A 17,500-nucleotide genomic window follows, 5' to 3' on the forward strand; every position below is an offset into this window, starting at 1 on the left:
CCTCACAGCAAGAAGGTCCCGGGTTCGAACCCCAGTCCGTCCCAGGTCCTTTCTGTGTGGAGTTTGCATGTTCTCCCCGTGTTCGTGTGGGTTTTCTCCGGGTGCTCCAGTTTCCTCCCACCATCAAAGACATGTTAGGGTTAATACACTCCTGTCAGTGCCCCTGGCCCTGACCAAGGCAATGGCAAAAGTTGGTCCCCGGGCGCTAACTTGATGATGTCACAATGCCTATTACATCACTGATGATGTCACAATGCCTATGACATCACTGATGTCACAATGGCTATGACATCATCAGTGCCTATGACATCATCAGTGATGTCATAAGATGATTTTGGTCAATAATGATGACATCACTGATGTCATAAATATTGTGACATCATCAGTGGGACAAATATTAAAACAGATATTGCCCACTTGCTCCCTTTTATAGAGGAGGATATTGGCCATAGAGATGTCTCTCTCTCTCGAATTGTTCTAAGCAGTTTCATGGAGGAACTACACCCGCCAACTGTCTCACCGCGCTTAAGGAAGCGTGCATCTAACGTTAGCTTAGCTGTAACATTAGCTTAGCTGTCACATTAGCACGCTTCCTTCTGCCTGGTGAGATGGTTGGCGAGTGCAGTTCGGTCGAAACAAAATAGTTCCAACATGGAACTACTCACAACAACAACAAAAGTGCTTTGAGCACCACAAGCCAAGTGCTATCCAGTTCCATTGTATAGGATGAATCAGCGTGACATCACGACACCCGGATGTGAACCGCAGCAGTTAACTAGTATGTGTTGAGATATTACCAAACGTTAATATCTCAAAAACTATACATCACATCGCTTATATTTTGACATTCTGAGTGAGAGCAGAAGTGGCTCAACGGTCTGATGTATATAATAAAGAAAAAACATTGCATGGATGCATAACTGGGACGTATCCTCAGTGATGTACCCTGGGGTCATAGGATGTTTCGGGTCTCGCAACATCATACACCCTCGCCCAGGTGACCCAGCCGGGGCTGGCCAAGCCCCAACTTACGTCCCAGTAGCTACCCATGGTCAGCCCTCCAGGAAGGGTCGAAGGTGATCACGCGGTCAGGGCCACTCAATCCGCTGCTCCGGAACTACTCTGCCGGGACCGGGGGACGGGGAGGGCTCTGGTACGTAGAGGGACCGGGCTCTGTGGGTTGCCACCCGGCCGGGCTCCTCCCTCGTCTCACCAGGTCTAGGACCTGTGCGCTGCACCAGACTCCCCCGCTCCAAACATCTCATTCCGAGGTGATGGTATAATGGTATAATATGTGTATGTAGTGTTAAAGTTGTGTGAACTGTCGCAGTTTTTCAAATTAAGTGAATTTAGTAAAAAGCACAGCCTGCTAGCATGAGACACTCAAGCCTGGCTCCATAGGGTCCCCATTATAAGCTGCCATTTCTTTACCAACATCGATCCCTTGTATTCGAGAGAAGGCAGACATTTCTATAGCCGATATCTCCCAAACTCTGCAACTCGCATAAAAATGAACTACATGGATCGCACTAACAGGCAAGAGGAAAAATATGTATTTTTGATTTTGGGGTGAACTGTCCCTTTAAATCAGTTAAAATTCTTTATTTTTCCCCCTTCGTTTTGCCTCCAGCGTGAGAGGTTCGATCCGGGAACGTCACCGGGGAAGTTTGTGAGAGGCAGCGATGAATCATAAGTCACTTTCCTCCTCGGCGTGCATGTGTCAGTGCCAGAGTGAGGATACGTACTCATCTGCTATCCCACTGCCTTTTTAACAGCCAATTCTCCCACTACTGCCCTGCTCTCTCTCTCTCTCTCTCTCTCTCTCTCTCTCTCTCTCTCTCTCCATCTCTCTCTCTCCCCATCTTATCTCTGCGCCTCAGTTTCTCTCCTAAATGAATGTTTTTGAGGAACAAGTAAACGGAGAGAAATGGCTCAAAAGCAGATGAGACATTGTGGAATTGATTTCCACCATCCTTTTATGGGTGGTTTCATTCACCCGGCGTTTCTGTGGGTACGGCACCCCCCCGTGCGCTGGCTGTATACCACCCACATCAATGATTCAAAGCATGAGGCACATGGAAATTACACGGTGGGCTCTTCTGCTAGAGTCGCTGAGGAGTTGTGAGGTCTGACTCAAAATGTTCAAGCCAAACTGACGCGCTTGAAACAAGAGGATTACATTTGTTACGAGCTGTAGAACAAGTTTATTCCCAGCTAAGTCGAATCGCAACATACCGATGTGAAAGCTCTTTGTGATTTTTTTATTAGTGTCCTTTTGGAAATCCTCTTGTTGTCTCTGGCCGGTGGTGAGGGTCATTGTGAAAAACATGGGTAGAGCGGAATCAACCAATCACACGTTTACACAGCCTGTGTTGAGAATCAGATTACCAATCCAATCCATTTATGGTCACACATTGGACAAAAATTAAAGCGATATAGGCCAATCAATTTGTCTCGACATACCTACATTCAATCATGTATTCTGATATATTCATTCTATAATGAAGTTGCTTGCCTTTAATTTCTGATGTTTTTCTTTGTATTGGATTTTACTACTGGGGAAATCCTCAAGTACCAATGCCCTTTTGGCCTAAAATTCCATACCAGAATCAGAATCAGAATATACCAGTGGTAGCATTGGGAAATCCTGACCTTTGAGACTTTATTTTACAATCTCCACGGTATTGTCCCTTCTCTATTTTTAACTGTTATTTATTGAGGAATAGGTTTTGGATTTACCTGTCTGACACCCTTATCCAGAGCCACTTCCAGGCATCGCAGGTCTGGTTCATTTCACCACTTTCACCCATCGTGCCGTGTGCATTCGCTGACTCGCTTGTCATAGACGATACATGGTGGCATCGTTTCTAGTCTACACAACTAGTATCAGTGCCTTGCTCAAGGGTTCATTGGCAGTAGTTGTTGAGGGAGGGGAGAGTCTGTTCGTTCTGCAAGTCTACTTGTCTATCTGAAGCTAGCTATTCTCACTGTACAGTGAAGGACACATTACCAGAGAGACAGTAACCTCGCTGGTAACGGCTGGCAAAAAATAGCTGCATTGACTCCACCACAACAACATAGCACTGATGAATACAGATGGAATCCACTCGCTAGACTCTCTGTGAGCGCAGTATAACTTTGCAAGTAAAACAAACGAACAAAACCCACAATTTTCACATGAACTCATTATAGAGCCAGCAAGGCAGCGCTTCATGTTTTTTTTTTTTTCCTGAATTTTCGTTATCATAGGCCATCGTGATGAAGCTAATTTAGAGCAGCATGCTATGAGCTAAGCAGAGGTAATCACTGGGTTATGTGGAGGCATGGATGGATTCACAATAGGACGTGGAGCCGTGGAGAGCAGCTAACGAGCCTACATGATTCACGCTTGGTCTCCCCCACAGAGAGCCTTGTCCTGGGCAGAGTGGAGGCGTGTGAGAGGTGCTGTGGATGTTTGCTCCAACACATTCAGCCTGCATGCTTGCTCACCAGCCAGGCATGTCATGTTTCTGCAATCCACCATGTAGAATGTCAACGTTTCTAAACCAAGAATATGTTGCATATCAACATTTGTAGATACGTGTACAGTATATCCACGCCTAGACCTCTGCGGTCATGTAAATACCAACAGTCTGCTATTGAAATAGTGTTAACGAATGACTGTGAGGCCCGTTAACCAGCTCTGCCAAGGGAGCTAGCTAGCTCTCTTTGGCATAGTGGTTAGCACATGCGCTTTGGAAGCAGCAGGTCGGTGGATCGAATCCCGCTCCACTCTTGGCAAGCCGTTGGCAAGACGGCTGCTGTCAACACAATGCAGATTAGCATGTGGAAAGTAAGGGTTTAGGGGTGGCAGGTGGGCGTTTGCCTCTGACGTGGGAGACCGGGGGTTCCCATCCCAGCATGCTCAAATCTACATTTTAACTATAAGTCATATTTAACGTTTGTGTTATTTAAGCCTATAAGCCTAACCTTAACCAAGTTGTTTTACTTGTCGAAACATAACCATTTTGTTTTATTTGCGTTTATCTTTGGAAAGGCAGAGGTTTTCAAATGAACCGCTGTTTTTGTAAGGAAGTTTGTGTGCTTGCCTTGTGTGAAGTGTGAAGTTGCTGGATCTTAGGTAAGGGCTCACGGGCAGTGATCGATTAGAACCACAGAGATGTCTTTCAGGCTAATTTATTTGGAATATCAGGCAGAAGCAGTATACAGAGTGGCATACAGGTTGCAATACAGAACAACACCTTTATAACCCCCCACATTCGAGGTATGACATCGTTGGTGATGTCACAACGTCCGGGGAGGTATGACATCATCGATGACCTCACAAAGTCACGTCTGCCATCACAGTCAGCCTAGACAGTCTGACATCGCTGATGACCTCACAGGGGAAACTCTGACATCACCGATGACCTCACGAGGTGAACTCTGACATCATCATCGATGATGTCACGGCGGTGACATCATCATTGCGTCGTTGGCGCCTTGGTTCGTGGGCGTCAATTGCCCCAAGAACAGGCCTGATGGTGGGCCATTATGGGGCATTTTCTACAGTTTTGTTTCAAATGTACGTTGAGATTCTACTTTCCATGGTTTGCATAAATGTAAAATGCTGACGTTTTGTTTCAAATTGACATTGAGATCATTGCGATTGTATCCCTGGTTTGCCAACGTTGATTGGCGTGCCAACGTTTGACTGGACTGGCTTGACACATTCCATGATGCAGCTCTCACAGCCAGCAGGATAAAAGGCGGATTAAAAGTTTTTGTTGCAAATGCTGAATAAAGCAAAGTTGTCTGCATCATTATTAGGATGCTGCGATCCTGACCTTATCCTGAGACTGTAAATTACTTTTCCTTTCTGTAAAACCGAGCACAACATAAGGCTGCATCTTGACCATTTGACCCAATGTTCCAGAAAGCTAGATAGATGAAAAAAAAATAGATGAAAAAAAATGTTTTAAGCATCTGATGAGTGATGCTTTTGAAGCTGTAAATTGGTGTGTTCAGCAGCAGAGGTTGTTGCCTTCCACGAGATATCTAGCATTCACACTCCAAATGATTTGGATCGGCTTCTATACAACTGCAAGGACATTAGTAAATGGACTGCATTCATATTATTGGCTGTTCATAAAGTCTCAAAACAGACTTGCATAGATCTGTGTCTGGGGCTTCACACTGTAGACACAGAAGAGAGTTGAGGAGTGTGGAGGAATGTTTGCTGAGTGCTTGAATTTGTTGGCAGTTCAAATTAATTGGGGTCGTTAGGATGGGTGGATAACGCAAGATGGGGCTGCGGACAATTTGATTGTTTTGAAAAATGGTTTGTTCACACTGAGCAGAGAAAAGAGACCATTAAGGCGGTGTTGTAGTGGTAATACTGCAATAATTTATACAGGGCAATTAAAATGTGTCTATCCACTTACAGTACACTCTATCCTTACCGAGGTACACACACACACACACACACACACACACACACACACACACACACACACACACACACACACACACACACACATAACTGTCCATACATATGGTTCAGAATCAGGGAGTAATATCAGCCACCCTCCAGCTGTTACTTCACAGCTGGACTGCAGACTTTGATCAGAGCTTAAGTTATAGGACCTCAGCAGCAACCTCCCGGGTATTAGTTAGTTACACAATGAAAAATCACTGTAATAGGTTATTCATGTAAGGATGTACAGTGTGTCTGTGGCACTCAGTTGGGAGATTTTAGTGACATGATCATACTTTACGATTTTTTTTTAATCCCACCTGGTATCACTGTATAATATTCTTATAAGATATTACATGGTTTATAGTTTTGCATGATATTTCTCTCAAATTTAGGATTAAATCCCCCCCCCCCCCCATGAGGGCAAAGACATATTTCAGTGGTAATTAGGCTGATAAGACGCAAACAGAAACAGTTGGGAAATATAGTATTCTTGACTACACTATACTGCATTGAACTATGGGCTTCTTTTTTTCTTTGCTTATAACAATGACGCGACATTTCCTTTTGTATCCCCCGTAGGGACATTTTCTTTTCTGTTGCCCCTCTCCACAGGGAGGTCAAGGGTCAGCACCCTTGCTGCTGGTATGGGTTCAAGTCAATGTCTTGCTCAAGGACACTTCAGCAGGGCAGATGCTCACCAGATGCTTAAAGCCAGGCTGTGCTCTAACCGCCAGGCCACCCTGCTGCATATGCGCCTGTCTGCCTGGTAACTCTCCTCACACTAGTGTCCTGATATGAACTTTATTCTTTCCAAACTTGGATGCAGTCTGTGGTGCTGCTGTGCAGGGCAACTCATCAAAATGAACATTTTGCAAACAATCCAAATCGATCTTCCACCATTGCTCCACATATTTATTATTATAATTATTTACCTCATATGACCCCGGAATGCATTTTTTTCTTGTGCTGCACTGCTTTGAAAAGTTATATAAAAGCATGCATTATTAATAGGCTATAATAATAATAGCTATTATCATTGTTGTTGACCCACTGTCTGTATTCTATGTAAATTGCATACGTGTTTCTGAGTTCTGTCAAAAATATCCAGTAATTATTAAAATACTAAAATCCATGCAGACTTTTAATCCAAACCGCGCTGTGATTGGCCGTGGGGGCGGTCACGTGGTGGTGCAGTCAGTCGCTGTGCCGTGCCTCGAGCCAGCGCTGAGCGGAGCCTGTCTGCCAGCAGCTTCAGCAGCAGCGGCTCGAGACGATCTGGATCTCACTGACAATTACAGCACGAGCCCCATTTTCCTTCTTTATTCCCGAGGATTATTCTTCACCATGGGCGACAAAAAGAGCCCTACCAGGTAACGCAACCGCCCGCTGTCGATGTATACTTGTTTAGGGCGTTTTGGGGCTCGCTATTCGGATGCGTTTCCCCCTCAACACAGGGAGCGTTTCTGCCTTTTTTTTCCAGCGGATCTGCCACAGCTAGCTAGAGCAGTGCTTCACTATGGCGGCGTCTCTCTCGCTGCCTACAGCCCAGTCACTTCACAGACAAAGGGAGCTTTTTCACTGGAGACGCCTGGCTGGCATTCCCTCAAACGCTCTTCCGCTCAGATAAAGACGGTCGGGGGGTCAATGTCGAAATGCACATTGCGTTATATTCGTTTCGTTAGCCGACATGCTAAGCTTCGATACCGACATTTTCCAGTAATGCTCGCCTGCTTGCTAGCCTAGCTGGCGATACAATCGGACGGTGTGGACAGTCGCCCGCTTCGCCGGTGTGTGTGTGGGGTTTTAACCCCAGACCTCGAACGTTACGTTACGTTAACGTTACTTGCCTGGACTCGAACCCAACATTAATGACAACACGGTCATGCCTTTGTGCCATGCCAGGGAGCACGTAGACTGCATGGGGCGTTCTGTTGTTGATCGCAACCCTCGTTCGTGTTAATTTCTGAATTAGTGTGTTTTAAAAACCAACTTTGACCTTAACATGTGTTTCATTTGTAAAGGCCAAAAAGACAAGCCAAGCCGAGCGCTGATGACGGCTACTGGGACTGTAGCGTCTGCACCTTCAAGAACACTGCCGAGGCTTTCAAATGCAGCATCTGCGATGTGAGGAAGGGCACATCCACAAGGTACGTAGCGCTCTCTCCCCCCTCTCTCTATCCATCTCTCTCTCTCTCTCTCTCCCTCTCTCTCGCTCTCTCTCTCTCTATCCATCTCTCTCTCTCACTCTCTATCCATCTCTCTCTCTCTCTCTCTCCCTCTCTCTATCCATCTCTCTCTCTCCCTCCCTCTCTCTCGTCTGAGCGTCTCGTTTTTCCCTTGGCTGGCTGGGCTGGTTGCAGCAGCATTGCATCGCAATTTATTGGAATGACAACTTTGATCGACAGCCCATTTGTCTTTGAAGGAATGGGGATTATGGACTTGTTGATGGACAAATTCTCGAACATCTGTCGGCTGGATTATCCATAGTCTCTCTCGTGAATAACGTTACAGAGCCTGTATGCATTCGTTGTAGGTGCGCTGACTGCCTCTCTAGCCAGAGGGGGGGATGGGGTGGGGGGAGAGGGAGAGGGACCATACTTCATGGCTACAGTGCATCAACAGAGCAGCAGGCTACAGTGAAAGGACTGATGGTTTTTGTAGACTGAAACAATGTGAACATTCACCTACCTGTAGGATTGCAAAGGCTGTCTGTCATTGAATGGTGTGACAAGTCAAGCTGACAGCACACAAGGTGTATCCACAGCCATGACGGGAGTATTGTCTGCAATTAAGAATAGAATATGAGAATGAGAATTAGAGAAATGGGTAATTGGTGTTGTCATTTAGACAGTTTCCCTTTTCTCACTTGTCTTGGGTAAGACTGGGTCTTTTCACGAGTGTTCACACAAAAGGTTTACCAGCACGTCGTCGCCTAAAAAAAAGATCCAATCAAACCACCAATCAAACACTTTCAAAACTAAGGGGGTTTTCCCACAAAATTGTTTTGTTTGGAAGCTGTGTTAAATGTGGCTTTACTGATGTTTGTTTTCTGAAAATTCCTCCCTCCAGATGAATCATATCAATATTTGTAGTTTGAGGCTCATGTGTCCCCGACACACACAGGCCCTCTGAGCTCATGTGTCCCTCACAGGTCCTCTGAGCCAAAGTCAGGAATGTTGTGATGTCAGCAGAAGGCTATGCCTTATGGGAAATTGAGATGCAATCGCAGTATAGTGCTTTCCCTTTCGCTTTTGTGTATACTGCCGCCGCCCCCCCTGTTCTGGGGGAATTGTTTTTGATTGGAAGTTGCCTGTGTCACAGTGTGCGTTTTACACGCGCATGTCATCAGTTGCACGATGAGATATGAGAGATATATGAGTCACTTGTGGCTCTGTTGACAAGTGCCCTGACCTTTCCAGCTGTGGTTTTACAATGAGTGTCTCAGCTGACACCCCTTTGCACGCCGCAAACAGGGAAAACACACTGACGTCGGTTTACTGAGAATCTAAAAAGACTCTGGGCCCGGTCTTATTTATCTGGCTTCCCCTCGGTTCCCCTCCCCCCATGATCTTTTCCTCCCAGCGTGCAGTTTAAGCTCATAGCTGATGATGCAGGCTACGCACGCTGTGCCAAGCAGGAAGCGGAGAGAGAGAAGCATGTCGTGTCGTAGTCCTCCTCCTCCTCCACCCCAGTGCTTTGGCAACAGCCCAGCTGCCTCTGTTTGGTAAATGGGAGCACATGACGCCACTGGAGTGGCTGTCACACATCCCCATTTGATCTGAGTAGTTATCCTTTGATTGATTCAATTGTTTACCATTGTGGGGCTGCCTCTTATTCTAATGAGCACTAATTAGCCATCTTTTCTCCCCGGGTTTTGATGTATTCCAGCAGAGCACGGGGCAGAGCAGCATGCTGTCTGTCAGCCAAATGATCCACACTTACAAGAGTGTGTGATGGTTTGTCTTGCTCCTTTTATCTGAAGCTCTAGCTTGAGTGAGCCTTTGTGAGTCATAACGCATGTATTCACTCATTACTGGAATTCCTCACTCTTTGTACTTGTATGACTCTAGTTGTTTTGTGCTTGTTTTAAGGTAGGTGAGCTTTAGGTATTGATGTCTATATCTCGTTAGTGCACAGGCTATGCTTTGGCATACACAGCACAACGGTTATAAGCAAGCTAGCTTCCAGTCAATATCACATGCTTCTGTCAATGCTTGAAATGGCTTGTTATGTGTAGGAATAGCTTTTGGAATTGTAGTTGTAGACGGCGTTCAAGACAATTTATAATAAGAGCGTCTATTAAAGTCAAAGATTGTTCATTTCCGACAGTGTAAAAAAAAAAGTCCCAGTGGGCTGATATCGGCCGATTAATCTGCGGTTTTTACTGCTCCAAACTATCGTTGTTATATCGGTCTTTAAAAATCCACTATCGGTCGACCTCTATACAGTGAGCTAAATGATAGATTATATATATAATTAAGATAGCTCCTTCCTATCACCAGCTGTTGGCACAGAACATCTTTGTAAACCCACGCCTGATCCCAATCAAGTGAAGAGAGTACCTGAAGAAGCAACGATGCGAAATGTGTTGTTCGCCCCCACATTTTATATAAATTAAATAAATAAGTCAATCTAACACTCCTGGTGTGTGCTGGATTACTTGTTCCTGAATGCTGCTGTTCCTGCTCTAGCTGCACCCTGGATTAGTAGCACGGCTGTGTATGTACCCATATACTCTGGCATAGCTCCTCTTCCGCATGTTCGCACCACAAGCAACTTGACAAACCAGTTGCCAAATGTAGAAGATGTTTCTGTGACCTGGCTGAGTCAAGTCAGACTGTGGTCACTCCCGTCCCTGTTTAGCTGCAAGGACCATTTGGATGCTGCTTTTGGGCAGCATCACAGCCAGTAATGCAGATGTCCACCTATTGCTGATAGTGTTGGGCCATCTTGACCACGGTCACATCATCCTATCCTCACCCTTTGAGATCACTGATGCCAACGCATCGTGTGTGTATGTGTGTGTGTGTGTGTGTGTGTGTGTGTGTGTGTGTGTTTGTTTGTTGTGTGACAGTGGCTGCCTAGCGAGCAGTGAGATGTGAGCACACACTCAGCACAGTGTGTGTTTAGGCTATTTGTCAGTGAATAAATGCTACCTACAACTACATTTAAACATGTTTGTGATGTCCACAACAAGCCTGGTTAATAAAATATTGAATTATAAACCTGTTTGCCATCGCTTGTGCTTTGATCTGCGTCTCATCTTTTTTCTTTTTTTCTCTCTCGTTCTCCACATGCCGCCTGGCTTGCTCACCAAAACCTGACTGTGTCCTCAGCTCCATAAGAGTAACACTATGGTCATGGATATGGTTAAAGATCCTGTGCACTGCCTGGTGGCACCCAGGTCCATTCGGACTCAAGCTTGGCCTCATGGCACTTACTCATGTTGTTGTCGTCTGACTAGATCAGGGGTGGGCAACTGTTTTTCATGGGGGGCCACATGAGAAACCCAGATTGTTGCCGGGGGCCGAACAAATATTGTCACGCCGTAACCCATGGATGGGCAACTTTGATGATAGAGAGGGCCACAAAAAAATGTCCTCGCTACCAGTTTTTGCTGAGGGCTGAACGGCGCCAGCGCGAAACATTTTGGGCATTTGAAGCCAGGTTTAGAGGAATAACTCATTTTAAATTAACAGTTGTGATGTCATTATTCAGTCTTAACCACCAATATTTGATCCTTTTCTCACTCACTCCTATGTCACCACCCGCTCTCCCTCTTCAGTGCTTGAAATTAACTTTTTTGACCACCTACCAATATGGCTGCTAGATTTTAAAGTTACCAGCCAATTCGAATTTCCACTAGCCGAAATGTTTTTCTTGAAATAAACCAGAATATGAGTGGGTTATTTTAAGCTTAAGTATCAATAAGTGGCCCGGGATTCTCAAAGCCTGTGTTGAGGGTCACACAAGAACAAAAATGCACTCTTGAAGCTAAATAAATCCAAAACCAACAAGTTAATTATTTAAATTTCTACTTCAATGTAGAACAGTCATTTCTTACACATGAGATTACTTTTAGCCTTTTAGTCATAAATATTATTGAAATATATTCCATATTCCAGACTGAAATGCTATAACAGAAGAGTATTGGCCAGAATGACATGAACATTTGGACACTTATTCAGCGGGTATCTTGCATGTTGCGTTCAGGTGCACTGTAAAAAAAAAAAAAAAATTTTTTTTTTTTTTTTTCAATTCCATCGCGGGCCACACAGGGGGCGCCCGCGGGCCGCATACGGCCCGCGGGCCGTATGTTGCCCATGTATGGACTAGATCATTGCTTGTGTTGTATAAAGCTCAGATGTACGTCTGTTTGGATGAAAGCATCTGCTAAGTCTGTGTGTTGGTGCGAGTTGGAGAAAGAAAAAGAAAAAAGAGGAGACGAGACGCAGCGACGGGAAACGGGTTTGTAATTAAATATTTTATTAACGAGGCTCATTGCGGACATCAGAAACATGTTTAAATGTACAGTAGTAGCATTTATTCACTGACAAATAGCCTAAACACACACTGCTGCGTCACACATCTCTCGCCAGGCAGCCACTGTCTCACACACACACACACACACACACACACACACACACACACACACACTGCGTGGGGGGTGGGGGGCTGGATACTCATCGGCTAGGGAAAATCAATCGTCATTCAGCCGTTTAATTGCCGATATACGATCCGATCGCCAATCGGCACAACACTTATTGCTGAAACGCTGTTGGCACTATAGCTAATAGTCAGCTAGGTCAAACAGTAGCACAATGATGTGGCCGCTAGAGGTGTGGACGCAAATTTATACTTTTGCAGGTTTTAACCCAAATGTCCTTCCGACATAAAAATGTGTGATCAAATGGATATGTTTCTATACCCTTGAGCTCAGTTCTCAGACAGCAGCTGTTTCTACAGGTGCTGACGGAGAAATACACATGTCTCAAGTCACATGGTTCTACATGAGTCAGTGATGGTGTGAACAGATAGAGGCTTAAAGACTTCAGTCGCACCTTATGCACAAGCAGCACCTTATGCACAAGCAGCACCTTGTGCACAAGCAGCACCTTATGCACAAGCAGCACCTTATGCACAAGCAGCACCTTATGCACAAGCAGCACCTTATGCACAAGCAGGTAGATAACTGTGGGTCATGCAGCACTGATTTGTGCTAACGGGGGCAAGAATGTGTGTTAACGGGAGCAAAATGCTGGAGCCAGGGCATCAGCATGCAGAGAGAGGCCCCCGCTCTCCGCAGCCAAGCGCACCCTAAAGAACCTGTTGACCCGATCCGGCTCGCTGATGTAACACGATACCCGACTGGGCTAAATCTAGCCTCTGACTCCGACTCTGAAACAAGAAAGCTCTCTGGGTTTTGCACCTGACCTCTCTGCTAATCTACAAGTCCAAGTAGCCAACGTGTTTGGGCCTCCTTTGTGTTCATGTTCGGTGCCTGCTTCTGCAGTAATTGGAGAAGAGTTTGCATTAGTACCCGCTGTGAGGTGCACGCTGCCTCTCATATTCAAGTGTTTCTGGCACCTGAACCCGATCGCTGTGTGAACGCGACACTGTGTTGCTGCACGTCACTTCTGCGCTGTGTGCTGTGTGAACGTGACACTGTGTTGCTGTACGTCAGTTTGCGGTGTGCTGGTGTTTGGTATGCACCTCTGGCAGCCCTGGGGCCCAGGGAGAGACCATTAGGAGCCCTCTAAAGTTGATTGATGGTTGGGATCACAGGAAGGCTTGAGGTAGGCTCCCTCAGTCTTTGACAGCTGTACTGTTATCTGTGTTCTTCTCAACCTAATTCCCAGTAGTTCGACACATACTCTAAAGCAGAGCAAATAGCCTGTCACTCAAGTTAGCAAAATGTTATGACTAGATTAAATAAACCAGCTAGAGTACCTCATTTATCTGAACCTCAGACTGCTGAACTGAAATGACACCATAATTGAACTGGTATTACAATTGTTTTTTTTTTTTTTTTTTTTTTTTTTTACCTTTATTTATACAGGGAGAGTCTCACTGAGAGCAATGCTCTCTTTTTCAGGAGTGCCCTGTTCACATTCACACACACATTCATACCTGGAAGCTGACCAGTACAACCACAGTCTGATCTGCTGGCCACTGATCAGCTCCACTGGAGCAGTTGGGGTTAAGGGCCTTGCTCAAGGGCACCTCAGTGGTGGTAATGAGGGAGGGGCAAGCACTGCCTTTTCACTTTCCCCACCCAGATTTATCCTGCCGGTCCCGGGGATTGAACCGACGACCTTCCGGTCACAAGCCCGCTTCCCTAACCATTGGGCCACCACTGCCCTGTTGTTATATGCAGCAGTAGTGTAAAATATGGAAATTTCAATATCAGGTCAATACCAAGTTTAAGGCAATTCACCACCTACTAGCGCAATTTGATCAAGAGGAACAGGTCAGAAATCACAGCAAAACAACTGGATTTTCTGCTCGTTTCACATGTAGAAGGTTGGAGAAAATGGACCAGAAGGCTTTTTTCTAGAGCTGGATGGTCTCATTCTGATCACTGTGGTAAGCCTACATTTCAATAAGTATAGGCTGTGGCTAGAACATGTCCATAACTTTATAAATATTTACACATCTACAATACTGAAGGAAATGTGTTACGCATTTAGGCGGTGGCTTTTTAAATAAGCCCAAATAGGAAATCCATAAATTCAGAGATTCCCATTATGTAGAACTGTATCGTATATAGGCTACATGTAGTGGTTGTGTGCCATGAGTTTGCACTGGGCCCCTGAAAAGTAAACGTGCATCCATAATCTGTGTGTGTGTGTCTTGTGTTGAGGCTGCACAATTATTGGAAAATGATTGCGGTGTATGTCTTTGTTTGTGTGTCTCAGCGTGCGCCTCTCTGTCTGTTGGAATGATGGAATAGAGTCATTATAATCCGTGGATCCTACCACTGTCACATTAAGGCAAATTGTCTGGGCTAATGGAATTACATAAGAGGGACATGCTGGCACTCCATTTATCTGCAGTTCCTCAGCCGCCCCTCCCCCCACAGAGCAGTCACCCCTCCCCCCACAGCAGCCCCCCCCCTCCCCGCTCAGAGGAAACTGCTTTTGCTTATCCAGCATTATCGGCATCTGCACTAAAAACCCTGAGCGCGAGCGGACCCCAGCCCTAATCTGTATGTGTTAATTGGCAGATTGAAAAGTTCTTAATTACTTCATGAGATTTGGCAGAGTGTGTGAGTGATTAATTAAATACAATAGCCAATTTGGCAAACTGACAAAACAAAGAGAAATGTTGAGAGAATTGGGGCTCCTCCCACTCAGGAACAGACGAGGGCGAGTGTGACAGCGAGCGAGCGCTCTCAGAACGATCCAGAATAGGGCAGAAGAGGACACAGAGGAGGGAGGGAGGGAGGGAGAGAGAGAGGGAGGGAGGGAGGGAGGGAGTGAATGAGTTGTTAAATGTGAAGTCACAGCAAGCTGAAAGTAAGAGGGAGGGCAAGTGAGGACAAGGAGAGAGACAGTGCAGCAAAGGGACAGAGAAGAGTGGAGCGTCTGGACCTTTTTGTGTGCGTGTGTGTTGAGGTGTGGGGGCGGGCGGGGCAGGGAGGGGGGGGGGGGGATGTGTTCACTCAGCCGAGAGTCTCCAGGGGCCAAGGCAGAGCGGAGCACATCATTACCCAGGGAAGGAGAGACTGAGGGCCAGGCTGGACAGCCTCCTCTCCGCCTACCACTGCCATCATCCATGCATGAGTAGGAACAGTGCCGTTTGACATGTGCCATTCAGTCACTACATTTGTGACCAAGAGAGAAACTGGAATTGACCTTTGGCCTTCTTGGTAAAGTTGTAGTTAGGAATGTCAACAGCTAACTGTTTAACCGCTAACAGTTAAACGGTAGAAGAAGAAGAAAATATACTCCCCCCCTCCCCCCCAATTGACAGTGGCTGTTGAGGAACTGCTGACAGAAGTACAGTGTGTTGCGTTGCAGTCAGTGGATTTCTGTCATTTGCGTCTAACGCAGCACAAAGTGTTCACACATTCAACCCTCTCTTTTTGTCTGTGAGCTTCTGCTAGTTGTCATTATAACACTTGTCAGAGTTGTAACAGTAATTCATGTCTCAAAACGATGTCGTGTTTGGTCCTTGAATTTGGTTAATTGCACCTTGAAAAATCCTAAAGAAGTCCTTGAATTTGATGTTGAAGGTGTGGGAACTCTGTACTTAACTTTTGCTAGTGAAACAAAATAGCACCGTCTTGGCTTCCTATGTGTTATGACCATGAGGTAATTAACGTGTCCCTCCGGTAGTCTGTCTGTGTGTGTCTCTAGTATGTGTGTGCGCGCGTGTGTGCGTCAGTCAGTGTGTGTGCGTGTGTGCGTGTGTGTGTGCGTGTCAGTCAGTGTGTGCGTGTGTGTGCACGTTATGTGGAGAAATAGCCCCAACAGAGAGCAGAGAAACACTGCAGCATGAGTCGTGACACTAAAATACACCAAACGGAAAAAAAAGTGTGTCACGACTAATGTTACAGCTCGCTGTCTGACCCAAGCCCCCCCTCCCCTGTCGGTTAACGTTAACGAGAATAGGTTAACGAGGCTCGCTTGTCGATCGGGGGGGGAATAATTTTCGCCATCCTTAGTTGTAGTGTGATTTGGATCGTGTTTCTAGTTCCACAGCTCTAGTCGGGCATGGTTAGTCTAAGTGTATTGAGAAACCATAGCCCCCAGGAGACAGAAAATCACTTTGACAGGTTTGAATCATGGCTACAGTGTTTGACCTGGGCAGTGTCACGTTTCCTCACTTGTTGTCTTGGTTTGTTTGTTTGTTTGTTTGTTTGTTTGCTGTTGTTCTCCTTGTGTCGTCTGCATGAAAGGCTACTGTGAAGGCGTAACGTCCCCTCTGGCAGTGCTGCTTGATGACTTGTTGAGCTAATTTGAACCAGGCTGTTTACACAACAGCCGAGTGAGCAGAACGCACGACAGCAGGCAGCAACAAGACGGGGTGAGCGGGTCCAGCAGACAGATAACTCAGCACAGCACAGCACAGCACAGCACAGCAGAGCACAGCACAGCCCAGCACAGCACAGCAGAGGCAAAGCAGAGGGAGAGACTGAGGGGAGGAGAGGTGAAGGAGAGAGCTACTTAAAGTGAAGCGAGCAGGGAAGAGAGACAAAGACAGAATGATGGAGAGAGAGGAGAGACTGGGGGGGGGGGAGTGTTGAGTGATACAGAGCCATGTGACACATTGCTGCAGATGGAAGGAGCTCACACATGCTTAGTGCCTTGGCAATGGCTGCCTGTCAATCTCTGCCATGCCAGGCACTTTGTAGCACTGAAAGGTCAGTCACAAGAGGGGAAGGCTTGTCAGTGTGTGGAGACTCAGTCTCTTTCACACACAAGCAGGCACACTCGTGCACACTCGTGCACATCACTCTGTCTGTCTCCACCTACATCATAGCTGCTTCTCTTACCACAACATGTTACTCTCTTCATTTACTTTATATTATTCTTTTTAACTTCATCGTGCACCTTTTGGACTGTTGGACTATTTATCACTCAGGTCCTTCTAATTTGTGTGTGTATTTTATAAATGAGACTCACTGCACATTAGGGGTGTCACGATACACTCAGTTCACGATACGATACGTATCACGATACTGGGTTCACGATAACGATACGATACGATACGATTTTAACAATATTTTTTTAAACTTGAATAATGACAATATATGACTGGAAAAGTAGTATTTTATTTGAAATGCACAAATACAAAACATGCTGTTGTGGGAAATTGTTATTACAATAACAACTAGAAAATATAGCCGCAAGCGGCGATGGGCGGGGTTCAAGCCTTGCGCAGATGACAAAGCTTCTGATTCTGACTAGGACATCCTCCTTGATATATCTGACAAGTTTCGCGATCATTGGACAAACAGGTGTGGAGTTACAGCCTTTTTTATGTTAAGCCATGCCCATTTCTCGCGTTTATGGCGCCCCCTTTTGGTCGAATTGC

General features: G+C 45.9%; 1 protein-coding gene across 1 annotated transcript in view; it reads left to right on the forward strand.

Moving 5' to 3' along the window:
• Positions 1 to 6,711: 6,711 nt before the first annotated feature.
• rybpb (RING1 and YY1 binding protein b) overlaps positions 6,712 to 17,500 on the forward strand; it is a 25,086-nt gene continuing 14,297 nt past the window's right edge. Inside the window, exons 1-2 of the mRNA XM_083660737.1 lie at positions 6,712 to 6,828; positions 7,480 to 7,605. Of these exons, the coding sequence (XP_083516863.1) occupies positions 6,803 to 6,828; positions 7,480 to 7,605 (152 nt within the window). The 5' untranslated portion in view covers positions 6,712 to 6,802. The remainder of the gene's footprint in view (positions 6,829 to 7,479; positions 7,606 to 17,500) is intronic.

The sequence above is a fragment of the Poromitra crassiceps genome (assembly GCF_964638095.1).
Source record: "Poromitra crassiceps genome assembly, chromosome: 25".
NCBI classification, from domain to species: domain Eukaryota; kingdom Metazoa; phylum Chordata; class Actinopteri; order Beryciformes; family Melamphaidae; genus Poromitra; species Poromitra crassiceps.